Below are 27,216 nucleotides of genomic sequence, written 5' to 3'. Positions count from 1 at the left end.
TAAATGAGAAGGACAAGTGGTTGAACTTTACCTACACTGTGAGCAAAACCCAGTTGGATTTCCTAGACCTCACGATCTTTGTAGAAAACGGGAAGCTGGAAACAAAAACATACACAAAACCCACAGCAAAGAACAGTCTTTTATCTTACAAAAGTTATCACCCAAGAGCCCTCTGGGATAATTTACCATATAGCCAGTTTTTAAGGCTCAAGCGAAATTGTAGCAAAAAAACTGACTATGAAATACAATCAAAGGAACTGTGCATAAAATTGAAATCAAGAGACTACACACCTGCAACTATCACAAAATGCTGCAAAAGAGCTAAAAACCAGCCCAGGGATTGCCTCTTACAAATCAATAACAAAGAACCTAATCCAGAACTCGTCACTTGCGTGACAACTTTTTGTCCCGCGACATACGATGTACAAAAACTCATCAACAAGAACTGGCCCATTCTGAGTACCGGTAAACACACCTGGCCAAAACCTCGCTTTGCCAATAAGCGAACCAAAAACTTAAAAGACTTACTTGTACATACCCGCCCCACTGTACCTAAGACCAAGCCCACGGATTTGAGAAGCATGGAAATGACACCTGTTACCGGCCACTATCCTTGTGGCTCTTGTCAAGTATGCAAACTAACAACTATCACACAATCACTACAACTCACGGACTCCCTCATTTGGACACAGAAACAACACACGAATTGTAATTCGACCCATGTGATTTATATGATCAAGTGTCCATGTGAGAAGAAATATATCGGAATGACCTGTAGAAAAGTCAAGACCCGTATAGGGGAACACAAAAGTAACATCAGACTGAAAAAGAACAACACGAAGCTATGTTCCCATTTTGTTGATCTAGGACATGATTGTGAAGAAATGAGATGGACAGTCCTTGAGAAACTAACAGACAGACCCTGGAATGCCACACGAATCTTATTCGAAAAAGAGCAACGGTGGGTGGACCGTTTGAAAACTCATCTATTTGGGCTCAATGACAATATCCCATGGCACCAGTTCTCATGAAACATAAAAATACCCATGGAATACCTATGCCTTAGGATCCATTGATCTCCGCCTTTATCAAAAGGACTCCTCACAAACAGAAGTACCCCATGACAAATGATAAGTCTAGCTGCTTCATTTCTGGAGGGAGACTCTTTAGATCAAACAATAACATATTGTAACTTCCGCTATAATCTGACCTTTATTACATTCCTCTAAATGTGTTGAACATCACAATAACCTGTGGTTGAAAATTCGACCTTAAGTTAAATTTAGAAATTAAAACCTGAGCCTGCCGATACTATTAGTAGAAGCATAGTCTGTCATCTAGCTTCGTTACTTTTCCAAACTACAATAGCAACAGGAAACCAGCACCTAGCATCCGGGGGCAGAGACAGCACAAGTCCCGGGAACTCCCCATGCGCTGGTAAGAATGGCGGCCGGCTTCGGGTAAGCGTTCTACTTCACTGGGTAATAGCTCTGCCTGAATGCCGTTTTACTACCTTCCATTTCAGTCTGGGACCAGAGAGTCCCGTTGCCGCCTGATTGAAGCTGAATTCAGCTAGCAAAATAGGTAAGATTACCGCCAATGATTGTGTATTTAGTTCACGGTCCGCTTAAGATTATCACTTCTCTAGAGTCACTAGATAAGTAAATGCTGCATTAGTCACACTGACCTGCACGTACTAATTTACTGACATACTCTCAAACTCCTCATAGAGATTAACACCCACGTCAGTCTCTCAATAGACGTCAGACCACTTGCAGCAACAGACGATAACCCTCCGAATGAAGCCATAAGTACCACGTTTTTTCCTCAGAGCACAATCCCAGTTCCTCTTTTTCACTTATACTTGCATAGAGCAATCCTCCACAACGAAGAGAGATTGCATTAATGCTATACATGCACCCACTGGATTTAATTCCTAATAAAGAATTAATTCCTTTCTTGCCCCTTTTTTCAGATAATTTCCGAAAAGGCAACTATTGAAAATTCATCAAATATATCATTACTACACGAATGGTGCAAGTAATTTTTTCATTATCAATTTTTTCATTATCTGTTTTTGTGTTACGTATTGTCCTGACGAATGCTCCGTAGACCCGGCTGGGCGACATGGAGCAGAAACATGTTGACGCTGTAGTTTAAAAGGTATAAAGAGATCCATTAACTCGACCTCCAGTTATACCGCAATCATTTTTAATAACAATACTTCACCTCTTTATTAAAATTCCCTACTGGTGGAGTATATGTTTTTTATCCTTTTTTCTGGGTGCCCTCCCCCCTCTTCTCTTATCTCTGGACACTGCTACCTGCACCAGAGGTTGCCTCGGGTTGAGGCTTGGCATATAGCACGTTGTTGGAACACTCGATGATAAATGCCATAACGTGTGTGAGGGGCGGAAGAAAGATATACACCGCACTATTAACACCGCGTTTATGAGAGTGTCCCATCTTAACCAATGGTTAAGTAGTATCAAGTGTCCATTCTTCTTCTGATTACAAAATATCTGTCCTACACTTCATCCTGAGTGACTGACTGAATGTAGCGCAATCTTAGCAGACAGTGCAAGTGGTTTCGTCCACCAAGACGGTGCTGACCCTACCAAAGGATGCCCCATTGACTGCTGCCACCACACCACAGGCAGATTTAGAAACTCAGTGCTTCTGCATCTCTGCCTTCCAACACTCTCAGCCAATGCACTGCATGCATACTGGGATTGCTAAGCAGCGCTGGCTGTAATTACAGCGCACTCAACATGTTGCACTGGAATTATGCAGTACTTATTTAAATTTAGGTTCCATGCATTTTCGAAATCATCATATCTTTTTATTACTTGAGCACATATGTTTAACCCAAGAAGGTGTTCTACGGACCTAACCACCACTTTAGCCAATCAGTGTCTGGGTCGCCACCACCGTACCTTACCTTGCCCTGACGTTGACCTGAAAGAGCCCTTATTCAAGCCCCAGGCTTGGCAGTGCTGGAGCCTTGTCGAGGTAATGGCGGACGAGGTGACGCCCATGTCCATGGAATGAGTGAGTCGCTATGAAGATCAGTCACCGGTTGTTAAGGGATGATCCCTTTGAAATTGCAGTCATGTGGGGATTCATTCCCTAGACGAGGCGCCAAAGCATTGTCCATAGATGGGTAGTGAGCTACTCCATACTACTTGCACTATTAGTGAAAGCTCGGCGAGATGAAAATGTAGAGGGTGTCATGGGTGAATGTGTGGTGTTTGGACATTGTGGACACCGCTATTCACTACTCCGGCTTCCATTGCCTTTTCCATGAGTCTCAGTGTTGATTGAATATGCCTCTCCTGGTGCAGTCAATCTCTATTTTTACATGCTCTGACAGGAAATGGTTAGTGATGTGGCTTTGCGGTAGCACTTATGCACTCACAGACCCTTCATTCACGTGCATATTCAATGACCTTGACTGCCCGCTGCAGACATACATCGGGCCTGTGCTCATCTCCATCAACCCCTTCAAGCAGATGCCATACTTTGGAGACAAAGAGATTGAAATGTACCAAGGCGCAGTGAGTACATTTTATCATTTTACTGACTGTGTTTGTTGTATGTAATATGTACATTGCAAACGTAATAAATGTCTTGTCTACTGTGTATAGGGAAAATGTAGCACTTTGCATAGCATTCGCACTACACCACACCTGCTTTCTTTTCTTCTTACCCTTCACCTGTCCATCCTATTAATTTGAGGTTTCTCTAAAGAATGCCTTTGTCACGAGCACCATATCCTGATCAGTAAAAATGCCTTTATTGTTTACATCGCCGGCTTGGATATGTTACATTATTAGACTAATTGAACGCAGCATTCACGTGGCAGCCCTTTTGTGAGGTTTATACAGCAATATTAAAGATTCATCTTTGCGGTGAGGTCCTGCTAGACTCAGGGCACTCGCATTGACTCCTTGAACCGGTGCTTTAAGTGATGGACATACAGAAGTGCTGGTACTCTCCATACCTGGGAGCTCTTTGCTGCTCCCCAGAGGTTCACGCCATGTCTGTGGGGTGGGAGGGAGCTCCACAGGGCGTGCAATCAAGACCCTAAATTCTGGTCTGAGGCCAGGCATGTCGATGGGTTTTGCAGAGCCCTAAACGGCAAACTGAAGCGAAGCCCTTCAACGGACGAGGACCTGTTTCCAAGTTTTACTTAGATGTCCTGCAGCCAGAGTCAAAACACAGTGGATTCCCCATCTGACACCATCTGGTGGCATTAGCTGCCAATGGATAGAACAGCTTTCCTTTAAAGATCTCTACATAAGTGATGAACATAGTGTGGGTCTCTCAAAAAGCATAGGGCCTGGACACCCACCTCATTATTGCTTCCAGGCCCAGATCCCTGCAACCACGACAGAGGAATCTCTTCCTGCTAGGCCACAACCGGACCACTGTGCCTGTTGGTTGGTGCAGCATGTTTCTGCTAGGCATCCATAGTCTTTTACTTTACGGTCATCCCAATGAATCGCACCGCCGTTTATGCCTCCTCTGCTGCAGAGGCCGCTCCTCTGCTAAGGGGGAGAGGCGTCGCCCCACTGCTCCTTGAGCCGTGGAAAATTAAAATAAAATGATAATAACAAGAAATATTTAACAAGAAATTATTAACATTTTATTGTCCTTTGCGACTCCGGGCGGGGCGGGCCTGGAGAGGGAGCAGGAGTGCTTTACACGCCCTCCCTACAGGACGTCGGAGGCCATAAGTCTACCGTGCACGTCCGATAGCCTTTGTTTTTATTTGACTGCCTGGGGCCCACCATTAAAACATTCTTTGGGACACCCAGGACAGTATTTTAAACTTCACTCAGAGCACACTCACAGCACCCTCACGAACCAAAAAAACCGGCTCCGCAGTCGAAGCACACCTGAGGTACACTTGGTACCTCGGGTGGGGCCCGATGATGAAGCATACCACCAACTAGGTTGGTGGGTGAGGGCCTTCATAAAAACCTAATGGTTTTCTTCCACCCGCAGACATACAAACAATTTATACCAGAGCTAGTTCTCATTGATTACTAACATATAAACTGGGGAAACGGACTAGCCTCTCTAGTTCTCCTCTCTCTTTTTGATTACAACATTGCCTTTGTTTTCTTGTCAGATATGAACGGCACCATTTTTTGACTTATAGATGCGCTTTAAAACTTACGTTTTGGGAAAGCTGTGAGTGTACCAACTTGGCGGCCATCTTGTTCAGTGCCATGTCAGGCCTTTATGAAACGCTGCATTGAAATAAACAGGAGAGGTAAACTTCTGACTAGATGCAATATTTTCCCCCTTAGGCATGCAATCCCTTGTCATCAATATTACTGCATTATGCCTCACTTTGCTAATCCATAGATTGGGTCCGTGTTTATCACTGCAGGTATTGTTATGGACCAATCAGGCCTTGGCACTTTTTGCTGAATTGTATATTCTGTGCACTTTTACTATTTACTGCCCTAAGACCAAATAAGCAATTGATTTGTGACTCTGTCATTTCCAAAAATACGAATTGAGACATAAGCACAATTTATTCCAAGGTACTAATTGCAACAAGCATTGTCTCCAGAAATGACCCGGATCTCTTTTCCTCCTTTTGATGTGTGCTTGTCTCCCTTTCAGGCACAATATGAGAACCCTCCGCACATCTATGCTCTGGCAGACAACATGTACAGAAACATGATCATCGACAGGGAGAACCAGTGCGTCATCATCAGGTAAGGGCAGCTCCGCGTGCTCGGTTTCACTCTCAGGACATGTGCAGGATCCAGTTCCGGCGGGAGCTCTCGGCTTCTTAAGGATATTGTTTTTCAGTAAATCAAATACTATGTCCCTATTGCAAAGAAGAAACATAGTGCCGCCTTTCCCAGCAGTACACGAGCTCTGCAACCATCTACGAGCTGATGGAATAGTAGTAATAACCGATTGTGTGCATTGAGAATTATATAATTGGAAAGAGGTATGTCTTTTATAGTCAATTGTGGGTCATTTGTAATATCATAGTAGCAATTCTACTCATAAGAAACGCGTTACGATGATTTTACAGACCTAGGTCCTGATTTAGATCTTGGCGGATGGGTTACTCTGTCATAACGGGGACGGATCTCTTACGCTGAAATATAAATCCCATTATATCCTACGGGATTTACATTTCGGTGGAAATGTAACAGTGCGTTACTTTTTCATAAGATTCTGGTGGAGCCCAGGTAGACGCCATTAGTTAGGTTCCCCCCGATGACTCTGGGAAGTGCTACATTTAGTTCCATTGAAACAATTGTAAGGAGTCAGAAGAACCCAGGGCTTCTGGGCCTGTAGTCTTAACTTGGTATCAGAATGTTTTTTTATGTGGGCGGGTGTGTGCCAAGCTACTGGGTTGTGAAAACCCCCCATCCCGTAGTAGCGGGCCTCCTGTACGGAAAGTAACAAGCTATGTTGGTGCTGAAGGTGCAACCACCAATATGGACTGAGGACTTACTGCACAAATCATTGCCTGGTAGGCATGGTGGCTCACTTGGCAAAGTTTTTATTTTTCTAAGGAGCAGGAAAGAAATGTCCTTATGTGTAGGGACTTATTTCCCTGCAGCCCATGAATATTTGTGCTGCTTTCTCCTTTCTCCTTGGGACCACATGGCCTTGCTTGGTAGTAGACCTGGTCAGGAAAAATGAATGTATGAAGACCCTCCCTAACCTGGAGAAGCCTCCTTTCACTGGCTGGTGCGCTGCGGCTAGTAGGCTGCCGGATAAAGACCTTCTGAGGCTTCGTCACAGGAAACCTGCGGGTTCCCCCATCTCTAAATGACGTGGTGGAGTCCTGGATTTGCTACACAGGGAAACCTGACGATTCATGGTGGTTCTTTTGCACTGCCAAACTTGATGAGACCCTCGAATCCTTTCATTATTACTGTTCAGTGAATCTTCTTGTGTCCAGGCTTGACAGGTTAATTGCAGAAATATTTTTTTTTAAAGGACAGCACAGTTACTGGTCTTGCAGACTAGGATTTTCAAGTCTTTTTTGGGATGTGCCCACAGTCTTTCTCAAAGAAAATGCTTATAACCAACATAAGGACACGAGCTGCCACATATGTAAACAAATACATGATCTTAGAGAAAAAATAGCTTCATACCCCTTTCTGACTCCTCATGAGCCTACTGGAGGAAACCCTGCTACAGGGAAGGCAGACGTAACTGAACAAATGGAAAAAGGGAGCGTGCAAGTCTAGATCAACAATATCACAAATATCGACAATAATTAAGAAAGATATCTAAACAGGGTAGTGTTATAGATATCAAACCAATTAATAAGTGTTAAACGTTCAGTGAAAAGCGAGATATAGACTATGGTGTATTGCTTGCTTGAGCTTAAGCTATTAGCTAACACATTTTCTGCAAGTTCCAATTATCATGTAAGCATGTTTGTGATATTTTTATAGTGTTAACCTAGCCAAAAGATAGAATTGTTTGAGTAGTTCAAGGTGAGGAGGGTCCTGAAAGTTGAGCAGTTTTTGCTTCGTCATTGTGTAGCGTTCTTTAAAAAGGTGCGCCTTCAACTCATTCCTAAATTGGAGCACAGATGGGTGGTCCTGATGGCTACATTGATGTCGTTCGAGATCCAGGGTGCATGATTGGAAGAGGCCTTTTGATTCTTTTTGCACATCTTCATCTCTGGTCTGATCGTGCCCTGGATGCAAATGTCCTAGCTGCCACCCCAAGATAGGCAGAGGCGCCGTTGTAGGTGATGCAGCTGGTTTTGAAGATGGTGTTGTGGCTGACAAGAGGTGCCAGTGGAGTTCTATCAGAGTAGAGGTGATGGGAGAAGTGTGGCTCAATGATTAGAGCGGCAGACCCTGATGCAGAGGTCTATCCTGGGACCAGGGTTCAATTCCCCGCCTCGGCGGGTCTTGGGCTCAAAATTCCACGGGTCTTGGGCTCAAAATTCCACAGACCTGATAATTCTCGCCTCGGTGCCTATTCCAATCATGGAGTCCCACTCTGCAACTCTGGGGAATAGCTTGCTTAATCTCTACAACGGCCCCCACAACGCTAAGGATGCCTGGCCTCCCCCTTGGGGGTGCCCAGGAGTGGACGCCTCACAGGGAACCCCAGGATGGGTTCTACAGCGGTATTCGTACAAGCTCCTTGAGACCCTTGCGGGTGAGTAGTGCGCTATACAAGTATCAATTTGCATTTTATATGGGGTCCTATTTCCTCAGGTCCCTCATGAAGGATGCTACAGTGGGCAGAAGGCCCTGGGTGACACAGCTTGGGAGGCCACGGAGGAGGCAATTGGGACCATTCAGATTTGAAAGTACACAAAAATGATTGCCCCGTTTGGAAAGGAACAGATTCATGTGCACGGATCCATTCCATACACACATGATCTGCCAAAGACACACATGATCTGCCAATGGAAAACGGCTCCTGGTATCAAACCAGTAAGCAATTATGTACTCCTCACTGCAAGTAATGGCACACCTCCAGAAAGTAGCTATTAAGCACTGTTTGTGGTCTGTGTGGGATTTCATTGGCACACTGGCCAGTAATCCTAACTGTGTTGAGCGGAATTGGCATGAAATGTTTTATTTCTTGGTAAGAAAAAGTCTGACGTTGAATGGCTCTTGGTACGAGATTGGGATATATATATATCCAAATAATCCAATGATGTTTTACTTGATTTTGAAAGTAATAAATGGGTGGAAAACCGCAACAGTCCATGAGAATTCCTTGTGCAGAACTGCAAATCCCACCTCGAATGTTGGTCCTTAAAAAGGACATTGTGAATACTCATATACCATCCACTCGTGTGGTGCAGGATCTTATGCATCCTCTTGTCCGATCGCCTGCCTTTGTACAGAATTCCACAAATCTGTCTGTTTAATTAAATGGTGTTGTCCAGGATCCTGTTCCCACCTCTTGTGGAGATGCAGGACCTATGTTTTACAGTTTTCATCCTTCTGCTGTGCTTTACATTGTAGTTCCCACTTCTTTTCAATGCTACAGAAATTCCAAATTACCCAGTGTATAAGTGGGTTCTTGATTACCCGACTCCTCTTGGATTCTGAATTAACATTATGGGGCTAATTATGATGTCGGGGGAAATTGTTTACACCCAACACCCAACACCGACTGGGTCCTGGGACCGAAACACACCCGGTCGGCGATCTTGAGCGCCTAATTAGGATGCGACCGAACAGTGTTCGATCGCATTCCTACATTTCCCTATGGGAGGCTAAAATTACTCTAAAGTGAGCCCAAGTCTGTCTAAGATTAATATTAAAGTCTAAAAATACTTTCTGGGAAGAGGATATTATATAAGTCACTTTTGTGCACTGTGGTCTCACTGAATCCAGTTCTCTATACATGGGCTTCTGATAACATCACGGCGTGTAACGCTTATAATAATGAGACTGAAGTTCTTCTCCTTTTTGATATGTTGAATTTGTATTCAGGTTTAGAAATAATGTCATCATTTGAAAGCCTTCCAGATGTCCAGTGGGCAATAGATCTATCGCATGGTTCCTTTGTACGTTTCCTGTGTTCTGAGAAAGGCACAGTCATATTGTGCAGTGCAGAAAGTTGAAACAAGATGGCTTTCCCTGGAACTTGTCCATCAGCAGGCTTGCTTTTTATGTGATATTGCCACTGTGCTGACTTGGTTATTTAGTAGCGCACTTTATTATTTTCTTTGGCGTTGGCACCCTTGCGGAGAGGCTCCTGCTGGCCAGCTGTCTCTCCAAAGGCATGGCCAGCACAAAGGAGTCTCTGAAGGTCTTCACTCGGCTGGGTCTGAGCCGACCGAGGCAGATCTTCTTCTGGGATTTCATTCTGCACGCTTGCGATTATGCGGAAGGATGTTATGATAGCTTCTGTCATACCTGGTGTGGGTAGATTTGTGTTTTCTTCTTATTTGTACAAGAACCACATTATTCTAAAATGTCAATGCATGTTCCCATCATAGCCTACAAACCCAGCAAGCTCCTTATCCAGTAAAGTGGAGAAACTCTCTGCATCACACTTCCTTTTCGTTATAACCTAGTTTTCGTGTTCCATGTGGTGTCAGAGTCTTGCCGCTTACAGCATTGTAAGTAGCAAGAGGTATTATTACCCGTGCATTAGTGCATTGAGCCCCCTGCGACAAATGCGTGGATCTGCATTTCACAAGAATGATTCGCAGAGCAATAGACTCACAATTCTATTGCTCTGAGGTTGATAAAATACGAACCATTGAATATGGCTGTAACACCAACAGTACTTCACATCAGCACCATGAAACAGTTTAGCTTAAGGTGTTCACCATGCACATTGTCAGTGGGTTCACAAATCTGGATAGCACTCCTTTTATCTGGCACAGGAGGATAAAAGGTACCACTTACCTCCAGCAATCTGCTGACAGCAGCCCCACAGTAGTAGAAGAATTTATTTATTGATTAGTTAAAATCATTACGAACAAAAGAAAACAGCCAATAAAAAAACAAGCAAACAAATATACACAAAACTATTAACATCCTTAAAACGATCCACCAGTAATGAGATGATAAATAACATTTCCATAAAAATATTAAAACATTACAAAAAAATAATTAAAATGTATTGTACTTGCTAAAATTCCTTATACTAGCAGCAAATACTATTATAGCAGCATTTAACTAAAGTGGCATGTGTTAGCAGTGGGAATAATAAATACAAATGTTTAGCTGTTTTCCATTTACAAGCGATAATAAAGTGCAATGTGCATCACTAGATTAGATTGTACTAATAGTCCCTTAAACTGGAATAACACTTTGCTTCAGACAATTCTTCAGTTATATTCCTTAGATATTTTATATCGAAATGCATTTACTTACTCCATCAACTCTTCTGAATTTCTTTTCTGCGATAATGATGAACTTAACAAAAAGATAAATAAGGTTAATATTGACCCCACTCAAACAGGTAATAATTGCTTGCCTACATGTTCTAACTCCTAGTTCGTTAAAAATCAGTTTTAGGATAGACTTCCGAGCGTCTGCCAATGCTGGGAATAAAGTTACTAAATGCATTATTGTTTCCTCCCTTAGCCCACAAAGCCAGCAAATACTCGATGACCATTGATTCTCCCATTTTGGAATACCATCCTTTGTCGGATATCTTCCCAACCTCAAGTACATAAATGTATTCTTAAGCAAAGGTCTTAGAGGATATGACAGATAGGGTTGGGGCGACAACCTAGCAAAAGAATTAGCAATTGACCACAGGTAACATGTACTGATCGGCTTGAAATGATAGCACAATGCATATACAAGGACCATCCTTTAAAAGTCTTTGTTGTAAGGCAGCTCTAGTAGGCCATGATCCCTGGGGCAGCACAGTGACTGATATCACCTTAAAATACTGCACATGATTGCTCCACTCTTTGTACTTCAACTCAAAGTGACCATAGTCCACTCAGTGTTTCATCTTGAGCAGATTATATAAATAGGCTGCAACCAGCCAATTAAAAAGATTTCAGGGGACTTTTCAAAATCGGAAGTTGTCATGTCATTGCTCCTGACCTTATGTTACTTGCTACCAATCAAGGAGGCTGCCAGTTCCTAATCCCAAGGTTCGTCCCGGGCACCCCTTCCGGGACTCGCCCATTGGGTGACACTAGTTTGAACCCAGTGCCCTCTTCCAGTGAGATCGGATTTGGAAGTAGATCATACCAGTTTGTTGACAACCCCGCCCTTAGGTTCCTGAACCACCAGCCTGAACTCAATACGGCAGCAAAAGATGTCCTAATCCTTCGGTAGGAGGGCTTGAATCCCTGTTCAGATATTATTGGTCTAGGGACTAAGACCTTGTACCTCAATAACTCATGTATTGATTTAGTCCATCTCCCCATCAAAAGTACTGATTAAGATTGTATTGCAAGATATTATATTGCCTTGGTATTTGTATAGCGCCTTCTCATCCCTTGTGAGGCCAAAGCACTAATAGAGCAATGCACTCTCTAAATCCTGGTTTCCATCAGGTAAGAAGTGACGGTACCTGCCCGGAGCTTCGTACACCACGCAGTTACAAAGCTTTATTTTTGTATTACAAAGTCATTGTGCACTCCCCATCTCCTGGCTCGTGTCTCCTTGTGCGAGGGTGTTAGTGCTATATGGTGATACCTGTTTTTCCATAATAAATTGTCTTGTTTTCGCCAAAGAATCACCAGGTTACTTTCATGTGCTGATTTTTTTTAATTTGACTTTGAAAATTCAACTGAGAAATCCATCAGGAAGGAAGGCGTGGGGAAGTGTTGAAGAGGTCCCCACTTAAAGGACACAAGTGTGACCTATTGTCATGAGACTGGTGTACAGGAAGCCAGCCCTGCACTGCCAAGGATGTGATTAACACAGCTGTGTAATTAAATCCAGGAACTCTGGAAATAGGCACTTCTCTTATTCTGGTCTGCTCCTATTTCCATATTTAGGCTCTTTTTGTTGCAGAGGAAACTGAGGCTTATTTTGCATTCAATAAAAAGGCATTATGGGTACGCTCTCCACCTCTCATCGCCTATGTAGAAAGGCAGCGTATTGGTACCAGCCTAGTACTGACATTTACAGTACTGGGGTAAAGGAGCGCTGCCGAAAATATCTGTCCTTACAAATGCAACCAAATTACCACAAAGCAATCCTCTGAGATCCGCTCACGTAGCTCTTTATACCTCCACGACAACAGTTAACATTAACCGTGATAACTGCCCATTCACTCCCTGCACGAACCAAGAGTTCTCTACCTTAGGCGTGATCTGTGACCCACTATCAGGGCCGGCTTTGGCGCTGGTGGCGCCAGGTGCGACAGTGTTTGTTGGCACCGCCAATGACCACCTCCGCCATGGAATCCCTCATGACCACCCTTTAACAGTCCCCCTCAGGTCTCCATAAACACTTTCTCTCTCTCAGATGCATTAATTCTTTTATAGTGCCACTCTTACCAGTGTAGGGTGTCAAAGAACTTCACATCACCCTCACATTGCACTGAGACAATCAATCTTAGGTGTGCACTTCAGTGTAAAGGAAATGTTACATAAGACAGAGGGCAAGGTGTTGAACTCACATGTCATCCATACTGGTAGGCATTATAGTTTGAGTGCTTGGTCAGGAGAAGCGGAAACTCAGAATTTAAAATGTAACACCATGGTTGGCTTTGCTAATAAAAATTGATTTCTACTGAAAAAGTAACCCTTTTTTAAAGCATTAGGATAAGGAAAGATTGGAAAAAATCATAGCACTCTAATCTATACTTTGCAGTTTTCATGCAGCTCTTTGATGACAGTTAATAGCTTCCTGTGTGTTAGGATTTTGACTTATAAACTGCAAGTAATAAAAGGATCTCTCTGATAAAGCAATAACCCACTGACCTCTTTACATTATGTGCACTTTGTGATCTGAATGGTACACGCTCTACCAACCCTTTGCTCTATCTTAGTCCGATCGCTCTCAAGGAAGAACATTAATCACCAGTGTTATCTTGACATTTTTATAGATGCCTGAAAATTACTGAAAGCAAGGAACATGCAGCAGCAGGTGGTTTTCAAAGCATAGTATGTTTGCAAACACGTCGTCCCGACCCGAAGTCAGCGTCCATTGCGGTGGCACCGGTCGCACCGCCCTAGAGCGGTCCCTTCCACTATAGACATGCACGAGGCGGGCCCAGTGCACTGTGAACAGGATGTATGGCTTTGCACCTACATGGATATAGAAAAACCGCACACCTTCATTCTAAGACTGCATAAACATGTTTGCAAGGCACGTGCACCTGTGTGCTCACAAGAATGTCATTATTCACTTCTTGCACGTATGCGTGCCTGGCGCAAACACGTCACCTGCACTGACTCCACCCCATGCACACAAGGCCAAGCACGCTGCTTTAACCCCCCCCCCCCCCTTCCCCGCCCCTGGAGAAACAAGTTCGCCCGAGCACTCACAGAACATGGCGATGCCATGTGAACCCCCACTCTGCTGTCGGCCATGAGGACCTTTATTAGGCATCCAGGGACGTGCATTTGGGCGGCACGTGGCACGGTGGCAGCAAGGGGGGTATGCCGGAAACGAGCCTGACACGGCCTGCACCATATCACGTGGTGAAGACCCTTCGAATATGCAGTAACCTTGAAACAAAAGAGGTCCTTCCTCATCACCGACTCTGTTTGCAATAAAGGTCTGTCACTCAGTGAAGACTCCCCTCCCCCCCCCCCCCCCCCCGAGTCTGTACCTGAACCAACAGTTCTAAAGTATCAGTCACATCCATGTCGTTTGGATTGCGGCTATGTAGTGTTGATGATTGTTGATGGTTCTACGTGTTTACATTGCTAATTCTATGAAAGCTATAAAAAGATTGATGTTCAGTTCTGGAAAACCCCTCCCTGTCTTCCCTTCCAGGCAGCCTGTCTCTGTAAATTGCCCAGTTCTGCATTTTGGGCCTATAGTCATTTATCCCAGCATATCCCCTATTGTAGGGTGACCAGAATTTTAAAGCCATAAACCGAGACATTTCCCCAAAATAGAAGAAGGACTACAATTTTCCTTCAACCCAGCGCACACAATGAGAGTGCTCCTTGGCAGAAAATTACAGAAGAGGCAGTAAGAACATATATAAAGTGACATTTATAAAGCCATGCATCCCTGTTAATTAAATGGCTTTCTTATAACAGCTGCTAACTATTCCTGCTTTGCAAAACATAAAAAGATACCTCCCACTGTTTTCAGCCGACCCTCTCTAAAAACCAGGACATGAGCTTAATTTCTTGAAAGCTGCCGGGACAGCTGGCGAAAAACCAGGACTGTCCGGGCAAATCCGGGACGCCTGGTCACCCTTCCCCATTGCCACTGTCCACACAGCCCGGCTGTCCGAATACTATAAGCCTCCATCAGCTGCTTCCGCTCCTGGTCAGATCCTGCTGGTCTGGTCCATCCAGCAGGGCAGGCTCCAGGGCAGATGTTCTTCCCCCACCTTGTCTCTGCTGCTGCCTTCTCTTGGTGGCCACCTGCAGGCAGGCCCTTCTCCTCTCCCCGGGCTCCCACTTCACAGAGTCCACAGGACAGGTTCTTCCTGTCCCAGCAGACAGGTGAAGCAGCTTCACCAGACTGGTGGGACTGCTGAGGAGTCTTGCTCGGCCAGAAGTACTGGACGGCAGACCCTGCCCAAAGGCGGAGATCTTTCTCTTCCCCCCATGTCTGTTGCGGACGCCCTGGAGTGCTGGGTATGGATAGGGGGAGACCGGTCAGCAGTGGAATCACGAAGCCTCCTGTAGATGCAGACAAGGAGCTTCGATGGTATATGTTACGAAGAATCTGTTGCTTCCGCGCTCTGGCTGGAATGGGTGTCCGTGCCAGCCACGTCCTCCCAGACCAGAATATTCAGTCATGTCACGAGCACCATCCTCAGCGTGGCATCTCTCGCTCAGGTACCAACGCAGGACACCGCAGGACCATATCTGGGGCGTGTTTAGACATCGTAGGCACTGTGTGGCCGAGTTAGAAGCTGGTTGGGGGACATTGTCATGAAGAGGACTTAGTGAATACCTCTGGCAGTGCAGGTAAGTTACAGCCATTACCATCCTTCAAGGAAGACACATTACAGCCGGTCCTTACCAAAATAGGAACTAGAGTGGTGAAGAAGATCAAAACAAGATCCCATGTGACTGGTCTATGATGGGGCCACGAGAAGGCCTCCCTGCTGCCAGATGACCTGGGGTGAGGTCTGCTCTCCAGAACTGAGGTACAGGCTGAGCTTTCGTTGTGGACAGCTCTATTTTCGCCTGTAGTCTGTGACACATCACAGACTGAAGTACTATGCCAGCAGGGCCAGGTGTGGCGATGCCACTGTAATCGGATGTGTTCCCGGTGCCTTGTCACACCCAGCGCTACACTCGGTCACGGTTCTCCTCGTGCCCGTCCAGGTTCATCGCGCAGGGCGCAGTAACGTTACTTGTTTCAGTGGAATCCTGGGATGCCTTTGGTGGCTGCGCGCTGGTGGTTGCTTGCAGGAAGGGTGATCCGGCGGCCCCACCCTCACTGGTCAGAAACTGGTGGGTTCATGCCGCCATCTTGGTGCCAAGTCGGTGAAGCGAGCGCTGCGGTGCCGGTTTATGAGTATGGGGGGACCTGTTATGGTGTCAGCGGTGTCGTTGCCTGTCGTTCAGTGAAAGGACCACCTCGCTTTCTGCAGAAACCGATCTCCTGCCGCTGTGGTCGTCTGGCAGAAAAGCTACAATTTAAGGGTTGTGATTCAGACTTGCATCTTTTCGTTCTGCTCTTGCTTTGTACTTTTAAAACATGAGGCTTTGTGTTCCGAACCGTTAACACACTTTACTTAAAATATATCCCGGCCTATTGGAACACATGCTGAATCATCCCAGCTCTGTGTGTGCTCCGCGCCGAGCCCTACAGTAACTTCACAAACACGACACCCCGGGCAATGGTCACCTCCAAATCTCTGGCCCTGGCAAACGCATCAATCGGTGCATACCGCCTACTGTGAGTCTCTACAGAGAAAAGTTGGGATCTTTCAGAAAGCTTGAGCAGGGATCAACATTTCCTCCTCATACGTCATCATAACCAAAGTATAAAAATGTGTCACATTAAGAAGAGAATGTTGTTGCTAGGTGCTTGTAGTGTGTAGGACCGGTGAGTGAGTGCTGCTGAAGGGTTTGTTGGCCTTTTGCTCGCAAGAGGTCATCCTCACTGGCTGTGTCTGCATCCTGTAATCTGGAGCAGCGACCAGCACTGCCTGTATCTGCATCCTGTAATCTGGAGCAGCGACCAGCAGTGGCTGTATCTGCATTTTGTAATCTGGAGCAGCGACCAGCAGTGCCTGTATTTGCATCCTGTAATCTGGAGCAGCGACCAGCAGTGCCTGTATCTGCATCCTGTAATCTGGAACAGCGAGCAGCAGTGCCTGTATCTGCATCCTGTAATCTGGAACAGCGAGCAGCAGTGCCTGTATCTGCATCCTGTATTCTGGAGCAGCGACCAGCAGTGCCTGTATCTGCATCCTGTAATCTGGAACAGCGAGCAGCAGTGCCTGTATCTGCATCCTGTAATCAGGAGCAGCGACCAGCAGTGTCTGTATCTGCATCCTGTAATCTGGAGCAGCGAGCAGCAGTGCCTGTATCTGCATCCTGTAATCTGGAACAGCGAGCAGCAGTGCCTCTATCTGCATCCTGTAATCTGGAACAGCGAGCAGCAATGCCTGTATCTGCATCCTGTAATCTGGAACAGCGAGCAGCAGTGCCTGTATCTGCATCCTGTAATCTGGAGCAGCGACAAGCAGTGCCTGTATCTGCATCCTGTAATCGGGAACTGCGAGCAGCAGTGCCTGTATCTGCATCCTGTAATCTGGAGCAGCGACCAGCAGTGCCTGTATCTGCATCCTGTAATCAGTAGCAGCGACCAACAGTGCCTATATCTGCATCCTGTAATCTGGAACAGCGAGCAGCAGTGCCTCTATCTGCATCCTGTAATCTGGAACAGCGAGCAGCAGTGCCTCTATCTGCATCCTGCAATCTGGAACAGCGAGCAGCAGTGCCTGTATCTGCATCCTGTAATCTGGAACAGCGAGCAGCAGTGCCTGTATCTGCATCCTGTAATCTGGAGTAGAGACCAGCAGTGCCTATATCTGCATCCTGTAATCTGGAGCAGAGACCAGCAGTCCCTATGTCTGCATCCTGTGATCTGGAGCAGGGACCAGAATTGCCTATATCTGCATTCTGTAATCTGGAGCAGAGACCAGCAGTGTCTATGTCTGCATCCTGTAATCTGGAGCAGAGACCTTCTGTCCCTATATCTGCATCCTGTAATCTGGAGCAGAGCCCTGAAGTCCCTATATCTGCATCATGTAATCTGGAACAGAGACCTGCAGTCCCTATATCTGCATCCTGTAATCTGGAGCAGAGCCCTGTAGTCCCCATATCTGCATCCTGTAATCTGGAGCAGAGACCAGCATTCCCTCTATCTGCATCCTGTAATTTGTAGCAGAGACCTGCAGTCATTATATCTGCATCCTGTAATCAGTAGCAGCGACCAGCAGTGCCTATGTCTGCAGCCTGTAATCTGAAGCAGAGACCAGCAGTGCCTATGTCTACATCCTGTAATCTTTAGCAGAAAACAGCAGTGTCCGTGTTTGCATCCTTTAATCTGGAACAGACACCAATAGTGCCTATATCTGCATCCTGTAATCTGGAGCAGTTACTAACATTGCCTATATCTGCATCCTGTAATGTGAAACAGAGACCAGCAGTGCCTGTGCCTGCATCTTGTAATCAGGAGCAGCGACCAGAAGTGTCTATGTCTGCATCCTGTAATCTGGAGCAGAGACCAGCATTGCCTATGTCTGCATCCTGTAATCTCGAGCAGTAGCGCCTATGTCTGAATACTGTAATCTGCAGTGCCTATATCTGCATCCTGTAATATGGAGCAGCAGTGCCTATGTCTGAATTCTGTAATCTGCAGTGCCTTTATCTCCACCCTGTAATCTGGAGCAGTAACCAGCAGTGCCTATATCTGCATCCTCTAATCTGGAACAAAGACCAACAGTGCCTACGTCTGCATCTTGTAATCTGGAGCAGAGACCAGATTGCTTATGTCTGCTTCCTGTTATCTGGAGCAGCAGTGCCTATGTCTGAATTCTGTAATCTGCAGTGCCTTTATCTGCATCCTGTAATCTGGAGCAGTCACCAGCAGTGCCTATATCTGCATCCTCTAATCTGTAACAAAGACCAACAGTGCCTATGTCTGCATTTTGTAATCTGGAGCAGAGACCGGCATTGCCTATGTCTGCATCCTGTAATCTGGAGCAGTGACGAGCATTGCCTATGTTTGCATCCTGTAATCTGGAGCAGGGACCAGAATTGCCTATATCTGCATTCTGTAATCTGGAGCAGAGACCAGCAGTGTCTATGTCTGCATCCTGTAATCTGGAGCAGAGACCTTCTGTCCCTATATCTGCATCCTGTAATCTGGAGCAGAGCCCTGAAGTCCCTATATCTGCATCATGTAATCTGGAACAGAGACCTGCAGTCCCTATATCTGCATCCTGTAATCTGGAGCAGAGCCCTGCAGTCCCTATATCTGCATCCTGTAATCTGGAGCAGAGACCAGCATTCCCTCTATCTGCATCCTGTAATTTGTAGCAGAGACCTGCAGTCCGTATATCTGCATCCTGTAATCAGTAGCAGCGACCAGCAGTGCCTATGTCTGCAGCCTGTAATCTGAAGCAGAGACCAGCAGTGCGTATGTCTACATCCTGTAATCTTTAGCAGAAAACAGCAGTGTCCGTGTTTGCATCCTTTAATCTGGAACAGACACCAATAGTGCCTATATCTGCATCCTGTAATCTGGAGCAGTTACCAACATTGCCTATATCTGCATCCTGTAATGTGAAACAGAGACCAGCAGTGCCTGTGCCTGCATCTTGTAATCAGGAGCAGCGACCAGAAGTGTCTATGTCTGCATCCTGTAATCTGGAGCAGAGACCAGCATTGCCTATGTCTGCATCCTGTAATCTCGAGCAGTAGCGCCTATGTCTGAATACTGTAATCTGCAGTGCCTATATCAGCATCCTGTAATATGGAGCAGCAGTGCCTATGTCTGAATTCTGTAATCTGCAGTGCCTTTATCTCCACCCTGTAATCTGGAGCAGTAACCAGCAGTGCCTATATCTGCATCCTCTAATCTGGAACAAAGACCAACAGTGCCTACGTCTGCATCTTGTAATCTGGAGCAGAGACCAGCATTGCCTATGTCTGCTTCCTGTTATCTGGAGCAGCAGTGCCTATGTCTGAATTCTGTAATCTGCAGTGCCTTTATCTGCATCCTGTAATCTGGAGCAGTCACCAGCAGTGCCTATATCTGCATCCTCTAATCTGTAACAAAGACCAACAGTGCCTATGTCTGCATTTTGTAATCTGGAGCAGAGACCGGCATTGCCTATGTCTGCATCCTGTAATCTGGAGCAGTGACGAGCATTGCCTATGTTTGCATCCTGTAATCTGGAGCATCAGTGCCTATATCTGAATTGTGTAATCTGCAGTGCCTATATCTGCATCCTGTAATCCAGAGCAAGGGCCAGCATTGCCCATATTTGCATCCTGTAATGTGGAACAGAGACCAGCAGTGTTTATGTCTGCATTTTGTAGCCTGGAGTAGAGATCAGCAGTGCCTGTGTCTGCATTTTGTAATTTGGACAGAGACCAACAGTACCTGTGTCTGCATCTTGTAATTGGGAGCTGAGCCCAGCAGTGTCTCTACTCTTTACACCCCTTTACCACCACAGTGCCTTGTTGCACGTTAGCGACACTTGCGCTGCCATGGTCGAAAGCAGCTTCTCACCTGTTGTCAATCGCTCTGTTGCTGATAATTACAATACCTCAATTAACCACATCCAGCTGGATCTGTGTCCCTCCAGAGCCACTCTAGCTACTTGGAAAGAAAGTTTCTTTCCAGTAGAGGGTACATTAACATCACCGTGGACACTTGTTGGCAATAATATTGCCCCTGGATTGCAACATCTTCGTTTCATAGAAGGAGGATCACTCTGGACTCCATGTTGCTCATCAACTCCAGTGAGGCCATTGTTATGGAACTCGACCCACGGAGCGCCATGACAGGTGGATTTATCGCTCCAACGGTGGGTGGGGACGAGTGGAAGGATTTCGCTGATATTATGGCTATAGGCAGTGCAGCTAACAACAGTATGATCACCCTATGCATGGCACAAAACTGAGTATGGGCGAGTAGGGAGTATTTCCATTACTAAGGAGAAGGGGGAGAACCAGTTCTTAATTTGTGCTGGTAGTTTCCGGTGGTCAGCACCGTCACTTAATTGTCAATGCCAGAGTTTGTAACAGTGTGCCACATGGTGGGACTGTCTGTCTAATTTAAAGATAAGCACAGCAACAGTTATTTATTAATTCAATATACATAAAAAAAGACTATTGACTAAGTCTGAGAGGTGAAATCTGCTACGCTTGTGGATATTGCAGAGTTTTCCGCACTCCGCGTTACGCGGAGCTCGCTCGGAGCAGAGTTTTTTACCTCGCTCGCTTTTGTCAACGTCAAGTTGGCGAGCGAATAAAATCCACCTCCCGGAGAGATATTTCCTCATTCGCGATCATCAACATCAAGTTGGCGAGCGCGAGTGTAGAAAATCAACCTGCCATCGATATTTCTTAATGCGGACCGTCAGATTTCTTATTGCGAGTGGTCGCATATGCTCGCAACCTGTTGCATTGAGAAACCGTCCATTCGTGTTGAGAAAGCTGACTCTCGAGTAAAAATCTACTCGAGCGGCAGAAAGGAAGCAGCACCCGCTTGAGCTGTGCATGTTGCCGTTTGCGATGATTGCACAGTGCGTACAAGCATCTGGCACTGAAAATCACTGTGAACGGCATTTATCTAACGCACTCCACCGCTTGTGCAGGGGAGCTTTTTTTTTTGCACTTCACGTGGCTTATTATTGACTGTCGTACAAGCCATTCTTTTAGCATTGGGGCCTCGGAATAGACTGAACTGTCACACTTGTAGGAGTGTGATAATTCGTAATTGTGTTGGTACTGCTATTGGCAGCACTGGAAAGGGCAATGTTTGGTGCAAGCCTCCTGACAATTATTGTTTTTCAAATTAAGCACTGTCCAGGAGAACAAATACATGAAACTGATATATGGTAAGTGTTTTTTTGTTATTATCACCCTGAGCTTAAAAAGCACGGCTGCTGTGATGGCTCTATCGCCAAGTGTGCTTTCATCCTAAAACAGGAACATTTCCTTCACCGCTACATTTTTTTTGATATAGCTGTAGCCTAGGAAGGGTGTACTCTGGGTTCTCCGTAACGCTTCTCCTTTTGTTATTTATTTTCTATCTCGAAGAGACTGCTCGTTCCTTTGCATTGAGCTTTATTTGCAGAAAAACTGATTCGAAATGTCGCTTCTCACACAGCATCATTTGTTTCCCCGCTGTACGAGCTGTCGCGAATGTCCATACGTGAGCATGTGCACACGTACAAAGTCTGTTCCGCATGTGTCCATACGACCTCTCTTAAGAGTGGCCAGGTTTTCAAACTCAGAAGAGGAGCAGCTGCTCTTTGAAGCCACTGCCAAAAAATCAGATGGCCAAGTGCGGATAACCACAGCCCCAACCACATAATCAGATAAGAGACAATCGCAGAATTGCATGCCACGCAGACACCTGCTTGCATGATTCGATCAGTAGGGTAAAACAGATATGAACAGGCCCTGTAGTGTACACAGAACGACTTTGTGACATCGAGGGAGCTATGATGTTAGCCTAATACATGCACATGTATCTAGTCTTTACTCACCTATACATACATGCATACGGCCTGTACAGCGCAAACTGTACAAATTACTCTGTCACTAAATACAATCAAAAATAAATTAATACAAATATTCTCCAAGTGTTCACATAATGATCAAGTACCGGCAGTGCTTAATATGTGCCGGTGCTTAGATTGGCACTTATTTTTTAGCATCACAGCATCACACCTATTTTTTTCACAGTCCATGACAAGGTGGCGCTGTCTGTCTATTTTATTTACCAGAGCACATCGGCAACTGTGTGTAACAAACCAATGTAAATAAAATAAACAAGCATTGGAAATGCAATAGGTCTCACATTTGTTGGAGTTGGAGCTATTGGCAGAAAACATTCTGTGGGTGTTCCAGGTCCACGAGTGGGAGTTGCCTCCGACCAACATCATCGCAGAATGGGGACCGACCTCTGGTCGGCGGTCCCGACCGTATAATTTACGATGCCACTGCACATGGTGCGGTCGCATACTCCCATTTGCCTATGGCAGCTAGTGCTGCGGCAGTAAATCGGCCGTATCACAAGCCCCTATAGAGAAATGGGAGTTTGTGTTCATCCCTGCATCGCGTGGCCGGCAACTCTAGGTGCCTGCCACTCTGTGCAGGGATGAACAGGGGGCGCCTTGGATTATAGGGCTGTGGTGATTTAGGATGAAAAGGTGCTCTTGGCAATAGAGTCTGCCTTTGGTTTGCAACAGAGACACAGAATGAAGTTGTTAAACTGTATTTGTCAATACATATTGATTATTTGTTATAACTGTCTATAGAGTGCTTTTTGTTGTTCTTGTTTCTGACCACTTACCTGTCTGTTACAAGAGCTCTTGTCATATATACATCTAAAAGAATTCTACAGAACTATAGGGAGCCAAGGGCTTGGGTCCAGCTCTCATCAGCCATTGTCCTCCAAGTGTTGCTCATGGGTTGGCATTGCTTGGATGGTTTCATCTATGGCGTGGTGTTTTGAGGATGTTATATTGTCCTATTTGTGTTCGAATTAGGTTTTGGTGACGAAATCAAGAAGTCCTTTTGTTAAACTGCACATGCAATATGAAGTGTAGCGTTCTGGGAGTGGGGTGTGTGTGTGTGTATGCATGTGTTGGCACAACATCATTTAATTGCTGATTTTGCTTATGTTGACTTTTCTGCTTACTGTTTGAAAGCATAAGCCTATCACAAAATAAAGGCAGTGTTATTAAAGAGCAGTCAGTTGTTTGGCGTCACTGTCATGGTCGCATGTTGTTATTTACTGCTTGTTATTTACTGCTATGTTGTTGTTTACTGCTTTTTGTTCACAAACTAAAAAAATGCTTTCTTAAAGTGTCAAACAAAATAATGGCCGTTTATCCAAAGTATCTACTAAGCAATATTTTGCTCAGCATGGCCTTTAAGCTCAGCGTTTTCAACGGGAAACCTAGTCTCCCTCGTTCCATAGCAGTCATATTTTAGAGCACCTCTTAGCTCTGCGTCTACAGTCTTTTAAGCACAAGAGCCATTTTTAGGTCTGGCTAGAGCCGTCTGTCCAACTGCATGTTTCCCCCAAAAAATAATAATAAAAATACACTCATGTACACATACTGGGGTCTTAGTCTGTCTTTTTCATCAAGTGGCCTTTTCAAGTGTCATTCATAATTTGCTCCTACCCACCACAGCATAGAGCATAGGGTAATGGGTCAGCCCACTTCTGCTATTGGATCTCTTTACGATGATTGACAGCATTCATTATGCGTATGCACATTTGCCTAAAGTGTAGCCTACCCTTATGCCAAGGTCGGTAGGCCAATCCCTATTTCAATTTCTTCTTTCATTTAATATTTTTTACATTTATTTTTTTGCGAGTTATCATTTTGTTTATTTTAGTTTTCAAACATATACCTGCTACGTTTAGACTACAACATTTTTCTTTTTATTTCTTTTCATACCCATTGCTTGTTTTTGAGAAAAATAAATAAAAATATGGGAGGCCTGCTACGGTAAGATCTACTGACATGGCTATTGTTCAGTATAAGTAGGATTATTATTATTGTTAATAGAGGTAAGGACAAGCACCTGCATGCAATTGTATTAATAAATCATAGTTTCTTTTCTCCTCCTGGAATGGATGTTGTATCTTTCTTGCTGTGAATTGAAAGCCACAAGGATAAACAATTTACAGCATGAAATATAATATAAACCTACTCGTGCATCAGCAAAATTGTGTTCTTTATTAATAACAGGTCATGTTTACGTTTGCACGTCTCATTAGGAATGCATGCTAGGAAGTATAAGCATGAAGTCGATAAAATGCACAATTGTTTAAATATGTGGCAAATACCCAATCAGCTATACCATACCTAACCGACCTGTGCCTGCATCCTCCCACAGAGGGTGTCTCCGTGACAAAGAACTGCTGTGGGGCCCACACAAGAGTGAGAGACATGATCATGTCGTGCGGCAGCCAGTGCTTAATTTGTCAAAAAATAAAATAAGAGCCCGGACCCTTGTCATGCGGCCCATGCAGCTTGCACATCCCATTACCCCTTCCAGCGCTGCCAATCATAGCATCAACACAAGTACTAACCATCACACTCCTACAAATGTGATAGTTCACACTGATCCAGGCCTCCAAAGCTATAAGAATGGCTTGAGCTGCAGTTGTTGGTAATTTTAATCTATATCTAATTAATAAACTACTGTAGCTGTGCTAATCTCTAAATTAGAAAACCATGTGGCAGACTGGCATAAGTGCTGGCGTTGACAATTAGGTGCCGGTGCTGAGCACTGGAAACCACCGGCTCAAATTAAGCACTGGCAGCTATGCCTGCATTTCTTACACATGCACAAAAGGCTTCCTATTGCTGGCACTGGGGCATTCTAAACTTTGCTTCGCCCACCCCTTTGGGAGGCCTGTCTGCCAGGCTTGGTGCTGCGGCAGTCCTTCCTTCTTTTACAGGGGTGAAGGCTAGCTGGGGCTTTGCTCCTCGCCGACATGGGTTCTATGGCTGTAGGGTCAGGTGCCCTGGCAGTCTTTCCTGCTGTTCTTGGGTGGGTGCGGGCAGGTCATTTTTTCATTCCCACCATGGGGGGTCTACAAGTCAGGCTTGGTGCTTGCATGCCTTCCTTTTTGTGAGTAGGTAGGGGCAATCTTGACTTATATGCAGATATAAGGGAATTCTCTCTTGTCATACTTCGTGTGCCATGACACCCCTCCCTCCTCCCCCCTGCAAGCAGACCCCTGATCATGGGAGTGGGTTGTTTTTGTCATCTACAGTTGTGCACATCTTGGTCCCTCACTCCCCTCCCACCTGTTTACTCTTACCCTTTTTGTAGCCAGACACTCTCCAAAGCTGTGTTTGCTGTAAATGCTCTTTAACATTTATGCTTTATTTTAAATGATGCCTTGGCTTGACATCTGGCTTGCAGAGAGCAACTAGCCTATGTGTTGCCCACTGTCAGAACCTGGCTGGCTGGCTAATTTTGAATAATGACAGGAGTGGCTTGAGGACTATTGGGCCCTTATGCCGGCACCCAGTAGGCCAAGGGACATATAGGCTCCATTTGAGCAGTACATGGCGACCAGGGTGATGGGCGGGGGGTGCATCAAACAGTACCACATGATATATAGATGACTTCCCTAGCACTCTACTCCACTCCGACTAAGCTCCGCAATCCACTGTCAACACTCTTTGCTTGAAACTGACCTTGGCGGACACATGCTGCACCCATCACACAGATTGCCTGAATGTGACTAATTTTTTAGGTCTCGCCTAGACAGCGCTTGTACTGTCTTTTCGAGACATGCTGTATCTAGGATATGGGCTCTTAAAAACTCCCATCGTTCCTGTTGCTGTCCTTTAGAAATGCTGGCTTTTCATTGGTGAATGCACTTAGTAGTCCGTTCTTTAGGAATTTTGTATCCCCCCATGAGGACTGGCCCTCTTATGTGCGTTCTTACTGTTCATGGTATATATACTTAGAGAGAACTCGTTTTCAGTTTGCCTGCCTCTTTGCTCCTTAACTGTTCTGTGTACTTGTGGAAAGAAACTTCGGTCATCATTTGCTTGCCGTAGCTTTATCTCCCCATGCCTCCCCCTCACCCTCCCACAGCACTGCTTGCAGGCCCCACCATCCCTCCGACGCCACTGCTGTTTTGTTGTTTTTTTGTTTTTTGATTACTTTATTCATAATTTGCTATGCAGTGGCCTTGTTTAATATCCCTTTGCCGTCCCTCCCCACCCCCTGCAAGAAACTGCTTGCCTACCCCTGAGAACGTTGCATTGAATTCTTATGTTATTTTACATTAAACACTTTTATTTATATAGCGCACCTAGCATTGGGCTCGGGGAAATTAAACACAATCAGCCCATTATCACAGGTTGTTGAGCCTACTGCAGATTTGAACACAGATCCCCAGCTCACCAGTCGTCAGCCCTCACCTCTTCGCCATATCCTTTGCCCAGCCATATTGCAGGGTGCATTAGCATATGTGTCCAAAAGAGGTCCCGAGAGACACCTAGTGACCGGCTGTGGTACTGCACCCTTGCAACACTGCTTATTTTTGCAGAAGTAGGCTTCAGGTAGAACAAGCGTTCTGCGGTGCATGCATCCCCTATCCTTATTTAAGACGTGCATAAAATCTCGACATGCGTAAACACAGCTTCATTTATGATCACTACACTGTAAGTTTCACTCAAGCTGTAACCCAGGTCCAATGATAAATAATTATGACAGGGCTCCTCATCCTCTTCCGTTTCTGCCTTTTAAAATGGCAATGATTTTACTTGTGACTGAACAAACTTTTTCCTGAGACTCATATAGCACACCATTTACACTAACCGACCATGGCAAAGTGTAATTTCATTTGGTGAAAATGTTGTTCTTGCATTTCTCACTCA

The 27,216-nt window shown here is 45.2% G+C and overlaps 1 protein-coding gene across 2 annotated transcripts in view; it reads left to right on the top strand.

Moving 5' to 3' along the window:
* MYO1E (myosin IE) overlaps positions 1-27,216 on the top strand; it is a 635,008-nt gene that overhangs the window by 270,662 nt on the left and 337,130 nt on the right. For both annotated transcript variants that reach the window (XM_086959387.1, XM_086959385.1), the window contains exons 3-4: positions 3,468-3,557; positions 5,641-5,735. In XM_086959387.1, coding sequence (XP_086815513.1) covers positions 3,468-3,557; positions 5,641-5,735 — 185 coding nt within the window. The remainder of the gene's footprint in view (positions 1-3,467; positions 3,558-5,640; positions 5,736-27,216) is intronic.

Source organism: Lissotriton vulgaris, chromosome 2_2, assembly GCF_964263255.1.
Source record: "Lissotriton vulgaris chromosome 2_2, aLisVul1.2, whole genome shotgun sequence".
NCBI lineage: Eukaryota > Metazoa > Chordata > Amphibia > Caudata > Salamandridae > Lissotriton > Lissotriton vulgaris.
Note: the sequence above shows the minus strand (reverse complement) of the source record. Positions and strands in the feature narration are given on the sequence as shown.